Below are 20,530 nucleotides of genomic sequence, written 5' to 3' on the forward strand. Positions count from 1 at the left end.
CCGGCACTAGAAGCACGGCCTAAGCTGTGCAGAGTCACATCTGAATTAAAGCCTGTTGGGCCTCGAGTTCTGTACATTTGGGTTGTAAATGATGTTGACTTCCATTTTCATTGCAAATGACTTATTTATAGATCTGCATGTATGGGCTAGATCAGCGGTGCGCAAACTGGGGGGCGCGCCCCCTTGAGGGGGCGCAAGATTATGTAGGGGGGTCGCAGGCTGCGTGGGGGGAAACCTGGGGGCGGGCAGAGCTGTGCACGGGCGGCCAGAAGCTCCGTGCTGAGGCTCCTTCCAGTTCTCCGCTGTGTCTGCCTGCAGAGGGGGCAGGGCCTTGCTGCGGGGCCTTCCCTGCACACAGACAAGCCCTCCTCCTCCTGTCTGTTACCCGCCCGTTTTCAGCAGCACATGGGGGGACCTGAGCAGGCTTAGTTACTCACTCCCTCTCCCCACCCAGTGTGTGTGTATATATATGTGTGTGTGTGTGTGTGTGTGTATATGTGTGTGTATATGTGTGTGTATATGTGTGTGTGTATATATATATATACAGTGTTCAACAAATCACCCAAAAATCTACTCGCCCAACCAAAAAATCTAGTCGCCACCTAGTCCCGCCCACAACACCACCCCTAGTCCCGCCCCCACCCCTAGTCCCGTCCCCCAACCCCGCTTTAAAATAAAATATATAAATAAAATACATTTAATAATTTCCTAGTCAGAACAACATTCGTTTTTGACAAATGTATTTATTGTATTACATTATACTACAATTAGTCCTTGTTACGTGTGTGTGTGTGTGTAAATGCCGATCTAGAAATAAAAGCCTGGTGTGAATGACTAGTTTCCTGAACCCCTTAACCAGTGTCTGGACGCCCCCGCGTCACAATATCTAAAGCAGCAATCCCGTCTGGGATCTTACCTGATCCGCAGTCCCTCAATGTCCAGGTACCCTCATTCCCTCAATGTTATACATTGGAGGGGAGGTGTTCCCTACCTGTCTTCTGGGTTAGGGGGGGGGGGGGGGGTTCCGATGTCTTCCGTGTGAAGCTTGAGTCAAATCTGGAAGAAAGCAGTATAGGTTATTTCGGTGTAGTATAGGGCAGTTAAGATATATAGGGTAAATAAGAGATCCAGAGTGTGAGAGAGTGTGGGAGAGAGAGTGTGGGAGAGAGAGAGTGTGGGAGAGAGAGAGTGTGGGAGAGAGAGAGAGAGAGTGGGGGTGAGAGAGTGGAGTTAGAGAGAGAGAGTGGGGTTAGAGAGAGAGAGAGTGGGGGTGAGAGAGAGAGAGTGGGGGTGAGAGAGAGAGAGAGTGGGGGTGGGAGAGAGAGAGTGGGGGTGGGAGAGAGAGAGAGAGTGGGGGTGGGAGAGAGAGTGGGGGTGAGAGAGAGAGAGAGAGAGAGAGTGTGTCGGGGAGAGAGAGAGAGTGTGTGTTGGGGAGAGAGAGAGAGAGTGTGTCGGGGAGAGAGAGAGAGAGAGTGTTGGGGAGAGAGATAGTGTGTCAGGGAGAGAGAGAGAGTGTCGGGGAGAGAGAGAGAGTGTGGGGGAGAGTGGGGAGAGAGAGAGTGGGGGGGAGAGAGTGTGGGGGGAGAGAGAGTGTGGGGGGGAGAGAGACCGTGGGGGGGAGAGAGAGAGAGTGGGTGGGAGAGAGAGTGGGTGGGAGAGAGAGTGGGTGGGAGAGAGAGTGGGTGGGAGAGAGAGAGTGGGGGAGAGAGAGAGTGGGGGTGAGAGAGAGAGAGAGTGGGGGGGAGAGAGAGAGAGAGTGGGGGGGAGAGTGGGGAGAGAGAGTGTGGGGAGAGAGAGAGAGAGTGGGGGGGGAGAGTGGGGAGAGAGAGTGTGGGGAGAGAGAGAGTGGGGGGGGAGAGAGAGAGAGTGCGGGGAGAGAGAGAGAGTGTGGGGGGAGAGAGAGAGTGGGTGGGAGAGAGAGAGTGGGGGAGAGAGAGAGTGGGGGTGAGAGAGAGAGAGAGAGAGAGTGGGGGTGAGAGAGAGAGAGAGTGGGGGGAGAGTGGGGAGAGAGAGTGTGGGGAGAGAGAGAGAGAGTGGGGGGGGGAGAGAGAGAGAGAGTGGGGGGGGGAGAGAGAGAGAGTGTGGGGGGAGAGAGAGAGTGTGGGGGGGAGAGAGAGAGAGTGTGGGGGGGAGAGAGTGGGTGGGAGAGAGAGAGTGGGTGGGAGAGAGAGAGAGGGAGTGTGTGGGGGGAGAGAGAGAGGGAGAGTGTGGGGGAGAGAGAGAGAGGGAGTGTGGGGGAGAGAGAGAGGGAGTGTGGGGGAGAGAGAGAGAGGGAGTGTGGGGGAGAGAGAGAGTGGGGGGGGAGAGAGAGAGGGGGGGAGAGAGAGAGTGTGGGGGAGAGAGAGTGTGGGGGGGAGAGAGAGTGTGGGGGGGGAGAGAGTGTGGGGGGGGGAGAGAGAGTGTGGGGGGGGAGAGAGAGTGTGGGGGGGGAGAGAGAGTGTGAGGGGAGAGAGAGTGTGGGGGGGAGACATAGAGGGGGGAGAAACACACAGAGGGTGGGTGATACACAGAGAGAGTGGTGGGTGACTGGCTGGGTGACTGACTAGCTGGCTGGGTGACTGACTGGCTGGCTGGGTGACTGACTGGCTGGCTGGGTGACTGGCTGGCTGGGGGGGGTGACTGACTGGGGGGGGTGACTGGCTGGGGGGGGTGACTGACTGGGAGGGGGGGACTGACTGGGGGGGGTGACTGACTGGGGGGGGTGACTGACTGGGGGGGGGGGTGACTGACTGGGGGGGGTGACTGACTGGGGGGGGGGGTGACTGACTGGGGGGTGACTGACTGGGGGGGAGACTGACTGGGGGGGGAGACTGACTGAGGGGGTGTGACTGGGGGGGGGGGTGTGACTAACTGGGGGGGGTGACTGATTGGGGGGGTGACTGATTGGGGGTGGGGTGACTGACTGGGGGGGGTGACTGACTGGGGGGTGTGACTGACTGGGTGGGGTGACTGACTGGGGGTGTGTGACTGACTGGGGGGGGTGACTGACGGGGGGTGACTGACGGGGGGGGTGACTGACGGGGGGGGTGACTGACTGGGGGGGTGACTGACTGGGGGGGGGGTGACTGACTGGGGGGGGGTGACTGACTGGGGGGTGACTGACTGGGGTGGTGACTGATTGGGGGGGTACCTCTGGTGTCACACCCATTCTCCCATATACACACACACACACTCTACACCCCCCCCCCCCTATACCTCACGCGGGCGTATTGGAAGCTTTGGGGAGTTGACAGGGTGGGGGGGAGTCACGTAACGAGGTGTCCCCCAGCGGGCGCCCCAGGGGACAGTCAGACCCGCCGTGGCCGCCACTGCCCTGCTCCCCTCGCCGGCATGTCCTGCAGTTTTTCCCCCATACCTCACCTCATGCAGACCGGCACCCCTACCACACACACACACCTCACCTCATGCGGCGGCTGCGCTGTCATGAAGATAGCTGGGCTTAGTGTAATCTTTGGGGAGGTGGCAGGGTGGGAGGCAAGTGGTGGGAGGCACGTGGTGAGCCCCTCCCCCCCCCTCCAGTATGCCAACTGGGCTGCAGCAGTGGGGTCCTCTCGCCCCGGGCAGCGATCGGTGGAGGGGAAGGGGACAGGAGGAGGGGAGGGGAAGGGGACAGGAGGAGGGGAGGGGAAGGGGACAGGAGGAGGGGAGGGGAAGGGGACAGGAGGAGGGGAAGCGGAAAGGAGGAGGGGAAGGGGACAGGAGGAGGGAGAGATAACGCAAAGGCGCGGCAGAGGACAGGAGCAGAGGGCCGCGGTGGTGAGTGGGGAGCCATGTATGGACCGCACGGGTTGTCTTGCAGGGAAGGAGCAGAGGGGCCGCAGCATGGAGAGTACTTACCCTCCAACAGATCTCCTGGCAGAGAAAGAATGGCTGCTCGTTGGGGGCGGGCTCATATAGAGCCTGGCCGCGCGCCCACAAAGCCTGGGAGCGCGCGCCAATCAGCTGTCAGGTAGGGGGAGTTTTTTTTTTTCTTCAGCGCGAGCAGGGAAATTTAAAAAAACAAACACGTGTGCTGCTTGGGCCAATATTTACTCGCCCGGAAGTTAAATCCACACGCCCCGGGCGTGTAAATGTATATGATTGTGGAACACTGTATATATATGTATATATATATATATATATGTATATGTGTGTGTATATAAATATATATGTGTGTGTGTATATAAATATATGTGTGTGTGTGTGTATATATACTATGCATAGTATACTGTAATTATGTAGTGCTTTGAGTCCCAATGGGAGAAAATAGCTATAATAATAATAATCGCTTTATATCATAGAGTCCCTCAAATGCACCTTCAAACAACACGTGGAGAGACATAATAAAATGTGCACACCTGGGAAATAAAATTGTAACCCCTCCTAGAGATGCTGATATCAGAAGGGATCTATAAATTAGGAGGAAGGGTCTAGAAGGCAGGTTCCCGAAGGACACTGACAAAGAAGAACCAGGGGAGCGTTGGTACCTTAAAAAGAAATAAAATACATAGTGCAACACTGTACCAATATGAAACAAATGAAGCTCCCAAAAGAGCACCTCTATAACTGAAAAATTACAGACTAGAGGAGGCTATAAGGAGGAGGTGTAAGTAGTATTCCTGACGAAGCCGTCATTTAGAACGGCGAAACGCGTAGAGCGTGACCCTACAATCGAGAGGGAGATAGACTGCTGGGAATCCCGCGACGTCATCTTCAAATCGGCTGCAATGCCGGAAGTGACGTGTCGGCTCCATTACCGGAAGTGACGTGTCGGCTCCAGGCAGTGATGCACCATGGCAGCTTGAAGCAGCAAAGACGGCGTGATGTGATGTTTTGATCACCAACGTTCTATGCTGTTATCCCATTGGGATCCTGTAAGCTTCCATTTTTATTGTTTTTGGATAAATTTGTGAGATTTTACCTTGGCTCCGTGTGTGTCTCTCTCTTTAGAGATTACAGCTCCTCCTTATAGCCTCCATCTGTGGCCCTCTAGTCTGTAATTTTTCAGTTATAGAGGTGCTCTTTTGGGAGCTTCATTTGTTTCATATTGCTACAGTGTTGCACTATGTATTTTATTTCTTTTTAAGGTACCAACGCTCCCCTGGTTCTTCTTTATCCTTGTTCGTGTGGACCTTGAAACAGTCCTTCTAAGGGTTTGAATGTTCTTTTGTTCCTTTATTTGCATGTGATTTCATTTTGCATTTCATTTTCCGGTCTTTTGTTTACACAATATTAGTATTCACTTGTACTACGTTTAGTTGATAATATATTGAGCGCCATCTAGTTTGTTCGTTGTATCCCGAAGGACATTGAAAGGAGCCTCGGGGACAGTAGATGAGGATGTTTATAAAGTAATAGCACAGACCAGGCTCCCCTGTTTTATTATGATGTCGATGAGGACAGTGCCTATTTAAGTTAGGATCCCTATTGGAGTCCTTAATATCCAAGAGATAGGAAAACGGCATGCCACAGAGGGACTCTGGAAAGAGGGCATCCAAGTGTCGGCGGATGAGCTCTAACCGCGGATCTGCGTTGATATTCATTATTAGTCTGTATGGAAGTATTCCCAAACGGGCCAAAGGTATTGGGTCACTTGAGAAGGACCAGCCAGGATTCCCGTATGGGCCAAGTGTAGCTGGGGTAATACCGATGATCCTGAAGCAACAAAGGGAGGCCGGGTTCCACACCTAATTAGAGCAAATGTTCTCCAGCATGGGGGAAGCAGCTTCGCAGTATGTGGAACAAACGTCTTCGTTATAGTGCATCAAAAACACCATTATTTAAGGGGTACATTGTAATTTTATTGTACACATCTGTGTACAATACAATTCTCCACAATTACTTATACAGTATACATTTTTTTTATCATGTGATTCAGAGAGGTTGCTTGGAGCAGACCTACTGATTCCTTCTGATGGAGAAACTCACAATTGAGGAGATATTTATTGGGGAATTCCTGGTGCTCACACAGCCAGCTAAGTTCATTAAAGTGCGGTGCGCAAACGGGGGGGGGGGGGGTGGCGGTTACAGAGGTCCCGCGTTCTTCCCCACAACATTTAAATTAAATGCCGGGGAGGCTTGAGACCTCTGTAACTCACTTACCTGCTCTCTGCGGGTCTTCAGCGACGCGTCGCCATGGCAACGCAACATCAAATGACATCACGCGTCACCACGGTGACGTCACATGACCCGCAACGTCATTTGACGCTGAGTCATTGGGGGGGGCGCAAACGCTGCGGCTCCTGGCAGGGGGGCACAGCTCAAGAAGTTAGCACACCCCTGCATTAAAGCAATGGAGTAAATTGTAATTTAAGTGGTATCTGAACTCAAAGGGTTCCGAGTTAAGAGAAAACAGCCACTATGCTCCTGGGGACCCTCCCTGCCCTCCACTTCATTTTGCGAGATGGAAATGCTACTTTCTAGAGCAGCGGTGCGCAAACCGTGGGGCGCGACCCCCAGGGGGGGCGCGACACTGCCGACGGGGGGCGCGGGGTTTACAGAGGCCCCGCGCGCTTCCCGAAGGCACTTAAATTAAGTGCCGGGGGAGCTGCAGGGCCTCTGTAAACCTAACTTACCGTGGCTTCCTCCCTGCGGCGCCATGGCAACGCGGCGTCAAAATGACGCTGCGAGGTCATGTGACGTCACGTTGCTATGGCAACGTGACGTCATTACGCCGGAGCGCGGGTAAGTTGGGGTTGGGGGGGGCACGGGAGCGAGGGGACAGCTGGCAGGGGGGCGCAGGGAAAAAAGTTTGCGCCCCCCTGTTCTAGAGTACGCTTAAAATAAATGACTAACAACTGTAGTTTGCAGTCATACGGGCACATGCTATAAGCGTTCATAAAAAAAATCGCTGGGCCATTTAATTTGCCTGTTTTTTGAGCGTTGCTATCACAGTATTCAGAAAGCACCGATTACCTGTGATAGCAAAATACCCAAAACGGGCGAGTAGCCGGCGAAGTGATGATCGCCTCTCCGAAAAAGCCTTACCGGCAATTTCTTTCAGTTGCACAGAGAGCCGGCTCTCCCTACGCAAATCTTGCCAGCGATCAATTTATTTTTTGTATAAATTGTAATATTATTGTAGATGAGCTGGGGGTCTCTGGAGCAGGACCGCGCTGATTTCACGTCCGGGGACCCCCTTCTTCCCGAGATACAGGCCCTGTTAGGGGGTGCTGGTATCTCCTATGCATTTTATTCCCACGGTCAAGTGACGCGGGACATTTTAAATGCATAGGAGACACCGGCACCACATAACGGGGTCTGTATCTCGGAAGCAGAGGGTCCCCGGACCTCAAATCAACGCGGTTCTGCTCCGGAGACCCCAGCTCATCTACACTAGTATTAAATTTTATATTAAAACAGCTGCTACCCACAATAAACATTAAAAACACAACAACACTAATACCCACTTCCTCTACCCCCACATGATTGATACCAGAGGCCGCGGGTGTCATGGGGTCCTCAGGTGGTCCCCGCTGGTGTCCGGGGGGTCCTCATGTGGTCCCTACAGGTGCCTGGGGTACCTCAGGTGGTCCCCACAGGTATCTGGGGGCCATCGGGTGGTCCCTGCGGGTGTCTAGGGGTCCTCGGGTGGTCCCCGCTGGCCTGCAGCACCAATCCTGTGGCAAAAAAGTGTAATATATTGAAATAAATATATATTTATGTAAAAATCGAGTGCTACTGGGTTTGTGACAATGTATAAACAAAAGACAGAAAGCCCAATGTTACACCCAACATGACAAATCATATAGTTAAATACTTATTTGTTCTTTTCTCATAAGTGAGGGTCACTTAGATACATTCTTTGGCCAAAGCATTTGTAAGCTTGCAGACCACGTCATGATGTCCCCTATTTTTCTGCACGTCCTAACACTAGCTCTGCAAATGTTTCTCTTTACCTCTCTAATATGAGGAAGAAATCTTAAGAGACTGGTCATTCACAGCTGCATCTCAGGACTTGCTATTTAATTTGTCATGTTGGGTGTCGCATTGGGGACCTCTGTCTTTTGACTTCTAACAGTGTCAACTTAATCGCACTGTTCTAAATAATAATAATATATATATATTTTTAAATCATAAATATTTCATACTAAATTACCATGGCTAGAGAACACAAGTGAATGACTTAGAAATTGTATTTATCTACATTTGTTTATCTAGATTTTATTTTTTTAGAGTGGATAAATGGGAAATGTGGAACTGTTAAATTCATTTAATTTAATATATTTTTAATTTCATTTATATTTTTGTGTCCGCAAGTTTGGACTAATAATTAATTTTTAATATATAGTTATTTATATTTTTAAAGATTTTAAGTATTCAATATCTCCAATCTATAATGTCTTGAGTTGCTTGTTATTCTTTATCTATTGACCAGACAAATTTTATAATAATTTTTATTTGTTATTTTTTGTGTTGCTAATATCCGTTTCTTTTGTTTTTCAGCAACTTTGTTGCATTTTAAATAACTAAATAAATGTGTGGTTTTAAAGGAATGGTAATATAGTAACTTGTATTTACTATGTACATTAATGGCGCTATATAAATAAAAACATACAATACAATATAAGTATTTTTGTATGTGCATGTTTATAGTTTAATTAAACAGACATCTGTGAAGTCTGATGTATTGGTTGGTTAATTAGACCCCCTGAGCAACCAATCGGAAGCTGAGAATAGGGTTAAATACCCTTCACATGTATACAATGATTATCCCTGATGAAGTTGGTTCTACTGATCAAACGCGTTGGAGTGTAACTGAAACAGCTTGTTGGCAAGTATTCTCCCCTACATACTACGATGACATATCCGATTAGCCTTCGACATACAAACAGACAGCGCGGGTCTACCGTTCATACGGATTGACTCTGTGACGTCAGAAGTGGCGCCGTGAAGTCTGAGGCTCTGTGTTAAGGATTCCCCTGAGCCAGTAGTTCAACGGGCTGAGAGAGTCTTGTTCCGGTATACCGCTGATTTGGCACTTAGTTAGCCACTCTATAAAGACACGGTACCTGCGGAACTTCAAGCAAGTAGATGTGTCCCTGGATTGAGTGTCCCAATCGGAGCCCTGTGCAGCCTGTTTAAAGATTGCTTGCAGTGACTGGAGCAGGAGAACCATGGGAACAGCTGATAATCACCAGACGATTTTGTTATACCATCAGAGCGGTAACATGTACCTTAACACATGCCCTGTCCAACTATATTATCCTTGCTGTACGTGCATAAGATTATCACTTAAATATTTGTAATATAATTTACTATTTTACACTATGGGAGGTTGTGCACTGTCTTTTTTTTCTTTACATGTTAATTGGTTTGATGCATTGTTAAAAATAAACACGAAGTAATATGGTCATAAAAGTGATTGTCTTCAGGCCAATGTATTGCTGCCAGCAAAAGTTATACTGTACCAAAACAATAACCGAGTACTGTATTCATTAGTTTCCATACCATTTCGGCTGTGTCAGTGCATGACACAAGGGATTATAAACTCTAATCTAACACTATTCTCAGCAGAATCTGGTGAATGCATGCGGGCAAGAAAATTAACAATGTCATTTGCTATTATAATGTGCTTTGAAAAGTTGTCCCACGAGGCAAATTGTAGACAGAATTTACTTAGTCTGTAGATTCTGTTCACAAGGCATTACACATAGTGCTGGTTGCATTTTGTTTCAAACCAATACATTAGTACAATTGAGACATTAAGTAAAGGCAACCTATAAAAATCTTATTTTGTTGCCATAATCCGGCCATTCTTTTGTTTTTGAAGTAGGCAGATTGTTTGAGGACTGCCACAACACACTAGGGAGGTACAGAGATAGAGGTGCAGAAAAGACCGTCCAGGACAGCAATATAAACGTATTGGCTGCACATGAAGCTGGTTTAATGTTGGTTTGGCCAAGGGGTGCCGCTGTCTGGATGGACATCACTAATATTGCCTTTTCAAGACACGAACGGCACTGTAACTAGATGACACTGCTACTTTTAACTCCCTTGCTGCCAGTAGGTGCTACAGCTCAAACAAAGGGTAAAGCAGTAATCTGCCCTACTAAACCTTTTTTCCAGAATCAGAACTGGGGGGTCCTCCAGAGCTTGTCAGATGTCACAGGCTCGTAAAACATATCCAAATTAAGTGAGGGTGTATAGTGTGTGTGTGTGTGTGTACAGTGTTTGTGTATGAGATTTTCATTTGTATTTTGAGCTCATCTGGAATATGCATCAAGCTGACTATGTAATTAGGGTAACCAGCTACCAATCAATGCTCATGGAGCTGTTTTTCTGGCATGCGGTTTGAACAATTACTGATTTAACAAGTATACACAGCAAGAGCTTCCCTTATTGCTTAATTCCAGTCACATAGGCAGTGTGCCATGTGGATAATTATTTTTCTGTTGGCTCTCAACAGTAAGAGAAAAAAGTTCACAACATCTGTATATAAAGCCTTTTTATCTGTTTATAAGGCAGGTTGTCTTCGGGCCTAAAATCTGGGCATGGGGTTGAAGTCAGTAGTGTGGTCAAATTATCACTGGTTGATTGAATCTTTGTTGTAGAAAAGTCCTTCCTTTCCAAATGATGAGGTCAGTTTGGGCCACTACAACTCAAGGGTTGTTACATAGTTACATAGTAGATGAAGTTGAAAAAAGACATATGGGTCAAGTTCAACCTACAGTATGCTAAATGTAGACGACAGATACTTATCCTATATTTGTATTTATAGTATATTGATCCAGAGGAAGGCAAACAAAAAACCCCAGTGAAACATTATCCAATAATGTCTCACAAGGGGAAAAATAAATTCCTCTCTGACTCTAAATAATGGCAATCAGGTTACTCCCTGGATCAACATTTTTCCCGTGTTTTACTTATTTGGTATATCCCTGTATACCTTTCCTTTCCAAAAAAAGATGTCCAACCTTTTTCTGAAGATATCTATTGTATCTGCCATCACAGTCTCCATGTGTGATGAGTTCCACATTTTAACTGCCCTAACTATAAAGAACCCTTTCCTTTGTTGCTGGTGAAATCTCCTATTGTTGTATTATTAGATTTTGTTCTGAGTTGCCCAAAAGATGTGGCAGTATGCGCCATCCATTACATTGAATTATGAGCCATACATTTGGCTGATAATATTTAACATGTGTTAGTTTTGGAAAGTGTGCTGCTCCATCCAGTGCAAACACCACCCTATGTTTGCATAAACGGCCCCAGTATTAGGAGTACTCTCCTTGTAATGAGTGTCGAGGAAGCCTGAGTCGTCATCTTGTAACCTTTAAAAAGTAACTTTATCTTCCTGATGTCACTCTGAGGCTGCGATCCCAGTCACTGCCACAGCGCACGGCTCGGCGTGCGCTGTGCGTGTAAGCACCGCCCCTCAATGGGGAAGGGCGCCGTACGCACCATCCCGCTGAAAGTGCAGCCGCGCCGTACTGCAAGATTTTTTAAACTCAATGAAATTGAGTTTAAACCTTGCGATAGAGGCGTGGCCACGCCCCCATCGGCGGTTCACCCAATGAGGGCGAACCTGACGCGTGACGTGATGGCCACGCCCCTGCAAATTCCCGACCACGCCCCCTCCCATCGCAAGCTGCCTCTTCTCCTGGAGACCGCAGATCGCGGTTAGCGCTGTGCACGCACCGCCCCCCCCCCCCCCACGCCGGGCGCGCGTGTCACAGACATTACTGGGACCGCAGCCTCACTGGAGGCTTCTTGTGCTTGTGAACATACAGTGCACAATTCATCACTTTGTCATTTAATTATTATAAACGTGGATATTTGCTTCTCCCCTGAGCACAGGTGGCATAATTTTCCAATATATTCATTGATGGGATACAAAATAAGAGATAGAAAACTTGCTGCCTTCAAATTAAATCAACTACAAAGACTAGATGTAGATAGGACTATTCAATCAACAGCACAAATGGCTTTGTATGCGTGGAAGGGCACATTTTTTGCATTGAAACGCATCTCACAGTCTTCATTGAACAGATCTTGTCCAAACTGTGTGAAAACCACAAATTAGGTAGCAATTTGGTTCAAGCAGTGCAAATCCGTGCAGTATGCAAGTGGATAAACCTCGCACAATTAGGTAACCACATGCTATTCAGTAAGCTGCAAAATTACATTTAACATGAAAGTGCTCACGCAGGGGTCTCGCTTCCCCCAGGCATGCGTGACTGTGGATTTTGGGGGGGGAGTGAATTAGAGGAGGATGGGAGGTAGACAGAGAGAAAATTATAATAATGTCCCTCTTTACTTATATACAGAAAAAATAATTTAACATTTTTCATCTTGGGAGAAGAATTAAATGGTTGCATATTTGTGTAAATATAATGCATAATTGTGCATTTGTTATGAATATTGTTGCATGTTCTTGAAAGAGGGATATTAATGGCCTCTTTCTGTTGCTCTCCCTTCCCAAAATTCCTCATTCTCGTCAGCCTGGGGGCGGTGGGGAAAACATGCAATTGGCATTTGAAATTTAAAATAAATGGCAAAATCTTGCCCATTTTTGTTTCAAATTTGTGCCACAAATGCAGAGGTCGTGTGACCAATGTCACCTGCACATTCTTTAAACAAACTTTGCAGATTATTTTTAATTTTATTTTTTTAAAGATAAACTCCAAAAAAAGATAACAAAATTTCAATTTAAGGTGGCATAATTTTCCAGTTTTAACAATGTAAATAAAAACGTCTCTTACATTTAATGCAACTGTGCACTGGAAAATGGTTATTCTCTGAGCCAGGGGTGCACATACTGGGGGGCGCAAAATTTTCTGGGGGGGTGCGGCAGTTATAGAGGTCCCACGCTCTCCCCCAACGCATTCCAATTAAGTGGGGGGGGGGGCGACCGTGCGAGTCCACTATAACACACTTGCCTTACAGCGATGTGTCATCATGGTATCCCGGCGTCAAATGACCCTGCTCTAAGCCAGGGGTGCGCAAACTTTTGCTCCTGCGCCCCCCTGCCTTTTGTCCCCCAGTGGTCACGCCCCCTCCCTTTCGCTCAGTGTGGCATCAAATTATGCGCAGGGTCATGTGACGTCACGTGACTAAGAAAAATCTCTGCCCCTAGTCTGCTCACCCCTGCTCTAAGCTATAGTGATACATATATTTAGCTGAGTGGTACTACTTGCCAACCGGCTAACTCTGCTTCTGGAGACAGACAAGTCATTAAAGGCTTTCACTTAAAGCTGCAACTGTAACCAGCCAACATCCTGTATACCATATGTTACAAGAGAAACCATTGAGTGGGATAGGACTCTTATTTATTATTATTATTGTGTTATGGGGCAGAAAGGATAACGAGTTTACTAAAATATGACATATAGAGCAAAGGTTTGTATATTGGTGCTGCTTTCATTCTTTCAATAGATAAATAGGTAACAATGGCACCAAAATAGATCAAAGCAACAGCCGCTCCAAAGAAAAAATAGGGAACTCACCAGCAAAAGAGAATTAAAAAAGATTTATTAAACTACATAAAAAACACAGAAACAAACAGTGAGTGGACACTCCCGCGCGTTGACGCTTTCTCAAGGAGTGACAAGGTGGGGGAGGTGAAGAATATTTATACCTCCCACCAGAGAACAAAACAGCTGATATTAATGAATTAATTGTCTTGCAATATAGAAAAAGAAAAAATGAAATAAAGAAAAAGGAGAGAAAAAGAAATGGCACATATAAAGACTTATTCACAGTAAAATATTCTTAAGGCATGGTACCACCATTGACATGTTTACGAAGAGCTGTTTTTCATGTCTCCCCAGTCAGTCAGACATACTGAGACTTTGATATGTTGATTCTTGTTTATACTAGACATTTTTTTTCTTTAGTGCCAGACACCTTGAAGTATATTATTACTATGTCCTCTAAATATCGGGAACTGTGAAATTCAGGAGATACCATGACGCAGGTGCACTAAACAGTGCTAAGACTTAGCCCTTCTTAAGGCCCATAAAAAAAACCATTGTATCCAGAGGGGCTTATAAGCGCATTGCAAAGCAATGTGTTGCAGGACCTTCTATTAGCAAAGGGATTGAGTATTATCACATAGCACCCATAATTCACCTTTAGCAGGTGGGGTAAGTAGGATGCCTTCATGTAAACTGCGATATCACTGATGCAGCACTATCGCACAGAAAGCTCCATTGACGTCAGTGGGGCTTTCAGTGTTTTTGCTCCAGATTGGCGCCATTGCACCTTATAGAATAAGGGCCCTAGACTTTGGTTTCAAGTCTTACAATGGTCCTGGCAGCACCAAAATACTGGTGAGTACAGTATTTTGCATTGACAGATTCCAGCGTTTGAAGCAGTTTGGTAATAAATCCAAAAAATGTAAAAAGATAGGCCAAAATTTCGTTTTTTCAAAATATATATGTTTTTTTTATGAGGATAATAGATGTTTATAGTTGCAATGCTGGGCATTTGCTGTGCTCTTTATCTGCTTATACGTGGCTAGAAAGATAAGGGCTTGAAATGAACTCTAATGAAGTTTGTTTGTGTTAATGAAATCTGTGTGTAATTATCTAACAACGAGCAGTTTTCCAGTGAGATTTATGTGCTTCTCCCTCAACTGAAAAGCATGATCTTCCCAGCACTGAAATGGATCTGAGCTTTTATCAGAATTTGTAATCACTGTTTTTTTTTTTTTCTATTTTCAGGGCTCTTATGGTGTTGTCAAACTGGCCTACAATCAAAGTGATGACAAATATTATGTAAGTCATATTTTATAAGGAATTCATTATTGTATTTATTTGTTTATATTCCCTTTCTCGCCAAAAGATTATACGTTTTTATGTCCTATGTGTGAATGCATGTATTTGCTGTAGTTATTTGTTTCACAATTACATTTGAGCCTACTTAAAGTATGTGTATATATATATATAGGGCAGAATAAATTAGTTCTTCAGTATTATTGTAGGTAATACTGTACCTTTTTTTATTGGACTAACAATTTATGTCATAGGACAAGCTTTCGAGAGTTCTCCTCTCTTCCTCAGGTCAAGCAATACTGATATACAAAGGAATCTATGGCTAAAACAGTGTAGAGAGGAAAAAAACAGATATGTACTATAGAAAAGGTAGGATGTTAAAAGTGTAAGAAGTGTTTTTTTTTCCCCCTCTCTACACTGTTTTAGCCATAGATTCCTTTGTATATCAGTATTGCTGACCTGAAGAAGAGAGGAGAACTCTCGAAAGATTGTCCTATGACATAAATTGTTAGTCCAATAAAAAAGGTATCACCGAATACTGAAGAACTCATTTATTCTGCACTATCGCAACTGGACTAACACAGCTATTTTCTGCTTTATATATAGATAGATATGTGGTATTCCCAGTGATTACTTACAGTACACAGCAGGATCTGTGTTTAGGTCTCTTAGGCTAAGTCCCCACTAGCGCTGATCGGGCGGCGCTTGCGGAGGAAACTTCCATATATAGATATATGGAAGTCCCCGCTCACGCGGTGCGCGCGGATCTCATGCACACACGCTCAGCCGCGATCGGCACGTAAGTAAACAAAAAATCTATACTTACCCGCGCGCTGAACTACCCGCAATAATCCCCCCCCTCCCCTGCGCGCGCGTACAAGCCGGACACCCGGCGCTCATGCTTGGAGCGCTCTCCGAGCATGAGCGCGCTCAGTGCCAGCGGGGATTTAGCCTTATTCTAATGAAGCAATGGGGCATTTATATTTTAATGAACTTATTATTTTTAATATGTTGTACATCTATATGGCTTTAGTAGTATCCCTGATTCACAGGAATTGAATTGATGTGTTATGTGCTATCTGGTACTCAATGTTTGATATAGTTGTATATTATCAATTATGTATCATTTTTTATTTTCATTATTGATGTTTTGGCCCAGTGTTAGTCCTGATTGCCAACAGGTAGTAACAATCAGGCATCAAGCCTGGTGGCACTTATTAGTTATCTGAGGAACCAATAGAGCAGCATTAGAGGGTATTTCAGCAGGGTGATTCTTCATTCATGAGATACCTTGCTTCCCTGAAGAAGCTAGCTATGTTCTAGCGAAACGCATAGGAAGAAAGGAGAAGGACAAGTCACTTTTTGCCACTGGACGCAACGAAAAGGAACCCCCTGCTACTGGACTCTGCACTGGTTATGCCCCCACCTGACATCATCACGCTCCATATCGCTCGCAAGGCTCTGGACATCTACATTTGACTGCAGGAGATCCCCTTAAGCTCACAGGACACCGTAGAGAGGACGTTTTAAAACAGCAAATAAATGAGCAGCAATTAGTCGCATTAGAGGAGAGGCATAGGACTGAGGAGCCGATTGTAGTGTGGTTCATACAGGCTTATTGCTCTTATGCACTTATGCACTGTGTGAGTGTATTTAAATAATAATTATTTTATCCATTAAATTCACCATGGAGGCATTACTTTGCACTTTGTTTTAGGCATTATTTGTCATATTTTACCTGCCTTATTTATGATTTCAGTGTCCTTTCCCATATTACATTTAGTGCTTTTAGCTCATCAGTGCCAGATAGGGCATGAAACACTGATGGTGCTAATGGATAAAGGATATCAGGCTGCACATTCATTTTATGAATGTATATTCTAGCGTCCTACTTGCAAGTTGTGTCACACTGCTTTGTTATTCATGCATGGTTGCAGTCAGAAGGGATATCCTGCTGCAGACCACCAGCATGATAATAGGAGTGAGTAATTTCAACAGCTTGTATTCATTGGAACACCACAGTGTCTGTGCACTGATCAATGCAGATCTTTGCAGTCAGGGTAACCGTGTCACTGTTCTTCCCTAGATCTTGTACAGCTGTTGGATTCTAGACTCCACGAGACTTGTTGTTACGAGACCCTGTTATCATTAACTTGTTGATTTTTTTCATTTTGCTTTGTCTCGAGTCACAGAACATGCTGCAATAACACAACATCTTAAGTATCTTTGAAAGTACTGGAATATAAGCCATGTTAGGAGAAAATGAATTATACCATTCATTTATAAGATGAGCTACATTGCATTTTGATTAAAAGAGAAGTGTAAGCACTGTATATATTTTATATGACCATTACTGTATATTAATTTGGAAAGTCTATTTGCTTCATAGATGTGGGATGTTGGCATCCCAAAATTGTTCATTATTTCTCATTTGGGGTGTCTCACTCCACTAGCACCTCTCTTCTATTCATATTGGGGTCATAGCCTTTAATATCTATTTTTCAAGAGAAAAAAAAATCTAAGATGTATTAGTAATTAGTGTAAAAGTGGTGGTCGTTGAACCATAGCTAATAGAGATGGCTAATCTATTCCATTGCTCTGTGGTACTTTTCATTTCATGGGCAACATCCACAGTTATGAGATGTTTGTGACCTAGTGACCAGGCTCAATTGGGAGCTGCACAGTAGTTCTCAGTTATGGGTTTCTCCTTGGAAATTAATTGCAGGAATATGTCCTCTAAAGTTAAAAAAAAAAAAAAAAGCTTCAGAGGCTGTGTTTTATAAATTGACTGCAATACACAAGAAAAGCTCATAAACTTGCCAGGCGAGTTTTGCTTTTACTCCATGTACACCCAAGATCACACACACACACACACACAAAAATACATGTGCATGTATGATCAAAGAGTAATCATTACTATTACTATGAAGTTGCAAGTGAGTAATTTGTTGTTTCTCTATACAACTTATTCAGGAAAAATCTGCACCTCCCTTTTTTTATTTTTTTATTGATACTGTATGATGTTAGTGGTTCCTGGACGATGACACTGCGGGAATTCATCAAACCTTCCCTCCAGTTTTGCTCTATTAAAAAGATGTCACTCTAGTTTAGCACAGACATATTTTGTTGACAAATCCAGTGGTTTTTATTGACCTTGTAGAAAATTATTGTAATACCCCCACCCTGTCGCATTGTATTTCATCACTGTGGTGCTGAGGAGTCCTTTTACTTGCTTTGGCACTTGTTGACATTCTGCTCGAGATTATCATATAAATTCCTGGGGTCTTTTGCTTACTGTTTTTTTGCTGCTACTGTATGTTGTAAGAGCGTATAATGGGTTTGGAAAAGATTCACTAGGCAGCCAACTGGGAAATCGATAGCATACGCAACCACGTGGCACTAATGTAATGTTGACAAAATGAAATTTATTTTCTTGTTTTTGCCTCTTAAACATGTTGTTTTTTTTTCTTTTCTTCATGGCGATAACATGTTGCAAAAACAATAATTATTGTTGTTCGTCTCAGTAATAATGTAGGATTTAATAAGCAGTGTTACCGTTCCCATATCAACTGTAGCAGCTTGCGCATGTTTGAAATTGCAAAGTGTTTTTGAGGCATTCCTGAAATACAGCCTCAACTCTTTTTGGTTCGACCGTTCATTTGCAATGCCACTGATACACTTTTCGAGAACCCTAAGATCAGAACTTGCTCTGCTAATCAGACAGAGAATGCCCTCTATGCTTCCATATTCTGAAAATAGGTAGGATTAGAAGAGCCTCCACAACCCAATGATACCAGACAAGGTGAAAGATATGAGGAGACGGTTGAGGAATTCTGAAATAACTAATTCTGGTATTTGTTTTTCTAATCTTACGAAGAATGGTGATCAAAATATGATAGCACCACTGATTTCGTCTTCTTTTTTCTTTTCTTTTTTAATCAAAAGAGCATTTCTTTTGAAAAGAAAGTCTTGCTTTCTATTTTGCAAACACTTATTGTTTGTTAATGTGCTATAGTTTTGTTCCTGGAAACGTTTAAGTCTATTATCTAAAATATTAGTATTACTTTTTGACAATCTTGTCTGTGAGTATTTAACCCGACCATTTTGGGACTGAGTGCAGCAAATAGGGATCATTGGGAGATTTTGTGATCTCCTTTCTGTGTGTTTTAGTTCTGATTACTCTTCTGGATAATGTGTAATTAGGTGAGCGGATTACCAACTCGTTGTGTAAACATTACTTTTTGAGACATGATAAAAATATATTGCCCTTCATTTCTATTTTAGAATTAGGGCAGATCCACAAAATATTCTTTAAACCATCTATAAAATTAATTTTCTTCCTCAGGAAAACATATCCTTTAAAGCAGCAGTAATATTTCACACCCCCCACATTTTTGTTCTTTATTTTTTTTCTTATTCTAATATGTAAAACATATGACAATGTGTAATTCTACATTGTTACCTAAGGGAGCAATCGTTTGGTGCTCCTGTTAGAAATCTGTGACAATCTTGATTGTGTGCCTAACATAATGGCTGCTTTTCAGTTTTAATCAATCCTTGAGTGTAACTCAGCAGCTACAATATATTCTTATATTACTACGGTAACATTATCTAATGTTTCAGTTTACATCTCAAACTGCTGGGAACATTGGCAATAAATTATCCAAAACAGGAAAGTGTTGCAAAGATTTTGTACTGCTTGGGAAGTAGGCTAAAATGTACTATAGAAATCAAAAGATGCTTTCAAACTCATTAAAAATGGTATGAAGAGTTGGATAAAAAAAATTAAACCGGTCACTATTATCTAATACTACAGAACTGATATTATTTATATATATATATTTTTTTACATGTTTTGTTGCGTTAAACAATATATTTACCTTTTCCTGTGTCTATTTACAAGTGTTATTTCTCATTGTAATCGATGGTATAATGATTGCCGTATGATATTCTAATTATAAATGCTTTGTCCCCTGTCAGAATACCCATGAGGAGATGGTGAAGGAGAAAGGGAGACCTCTAGTTAAAGGGGAGTGCAGGTTCTGCTCATCCCACAATGACACCATATAAAAATGAGACTCTAAGGGTAGCAAAATATTCACTTATTGTAAAAATACTAAGACCTGTAAAAATACTCACAGCCGGGAAACATTCTTTAGGATTGCTTAGTTGACATGTTGTAGATGTGAAAATCTTAGTTGATTGCCATTTTACACAGTTACCGTCTTTGTATCATTTTGGAGGCTTCTGACAATGTGGGTAGCTGCAGCATGTGTAGATATGCAGCTCCCTTAAATTCAATTAGATGTCATTATACAAAAAAAAAATATAACATTAAAACATTGATGACCCGTAACACACATTTTGTAATTTACCTATTGACGTGTGGATGTGGTAGCAAATACGTTGGGAGAACTATTCGACCTCTCCGAGTCAGAATTGCTAAATACCTCAGAACCATAAAAAATACAAGATGACAAATATCCAGTCTCAAGACACTTTGCCAGATGCCCAAAGGGCTCTTTGGACACTTTCTCATTTAGTGCATTAGAACACATCTTGCCTCCTAAGAGGGGGTAATCATGAATCTTCATTAAATTGTAGAGATCTCTGTTTCCAGCAGGAATGAACACTGTCTGGGAGTTAAAGCATGTTTTTACTAAGTATATATGTGTATATATATATATATATCTCTATGTACTTGCTGCTGACATTACTGTCATTATATACATGGTTTTACTATGAAGTTATACATAAATATTGCAATGATAATGCATGAATTTGAGTACTCAATGTTCAATATTGCAACTGTGACTTTGCTGATTTAGTTCATCATT

At 44.0% G+C, this 20,530-nt stretch overlaps 1 protein-coding gene across 3 annotated transcripts in view; it reads left to right on the top strand.

Moving 5' to 3' along the window:
• Positions 1-20,530, top strand: part of CAMKK1 (calcium/calmodulin dependent protein kinase kinase 1) — a 328,954-nt gene that overhangs the window by 155,946 nt on the left and 152,478 nt on the right. For all 3 annotated transcript variants that reach the window (XM_075589999.1, XM_075589997.1, XM_075589998.1), the window contains exon 4: positions 14,643-14,696. In XM_075589999.1, coding sequence (XP_075446114.1) covers positions 14,643-14,696 — 54 coding nt within the window. The remainder of the gene's footprint in view (positions 1-14,642; positions 14,697-20,530) is intronic.

This window comes from Ascaphus truei, chromosome 3, assembly GCF_040206685.1.
Source record: "Ascaphus truei isolate aAscTru1 chromosome 3, aAscTru1.hap1, whole genome shotgun sequence".
NCBI lineage: Eukaryota > Metazoa > Chordata > Amphibia > Anura > Ascaphidae > Ascaphus > Ascaphus truei.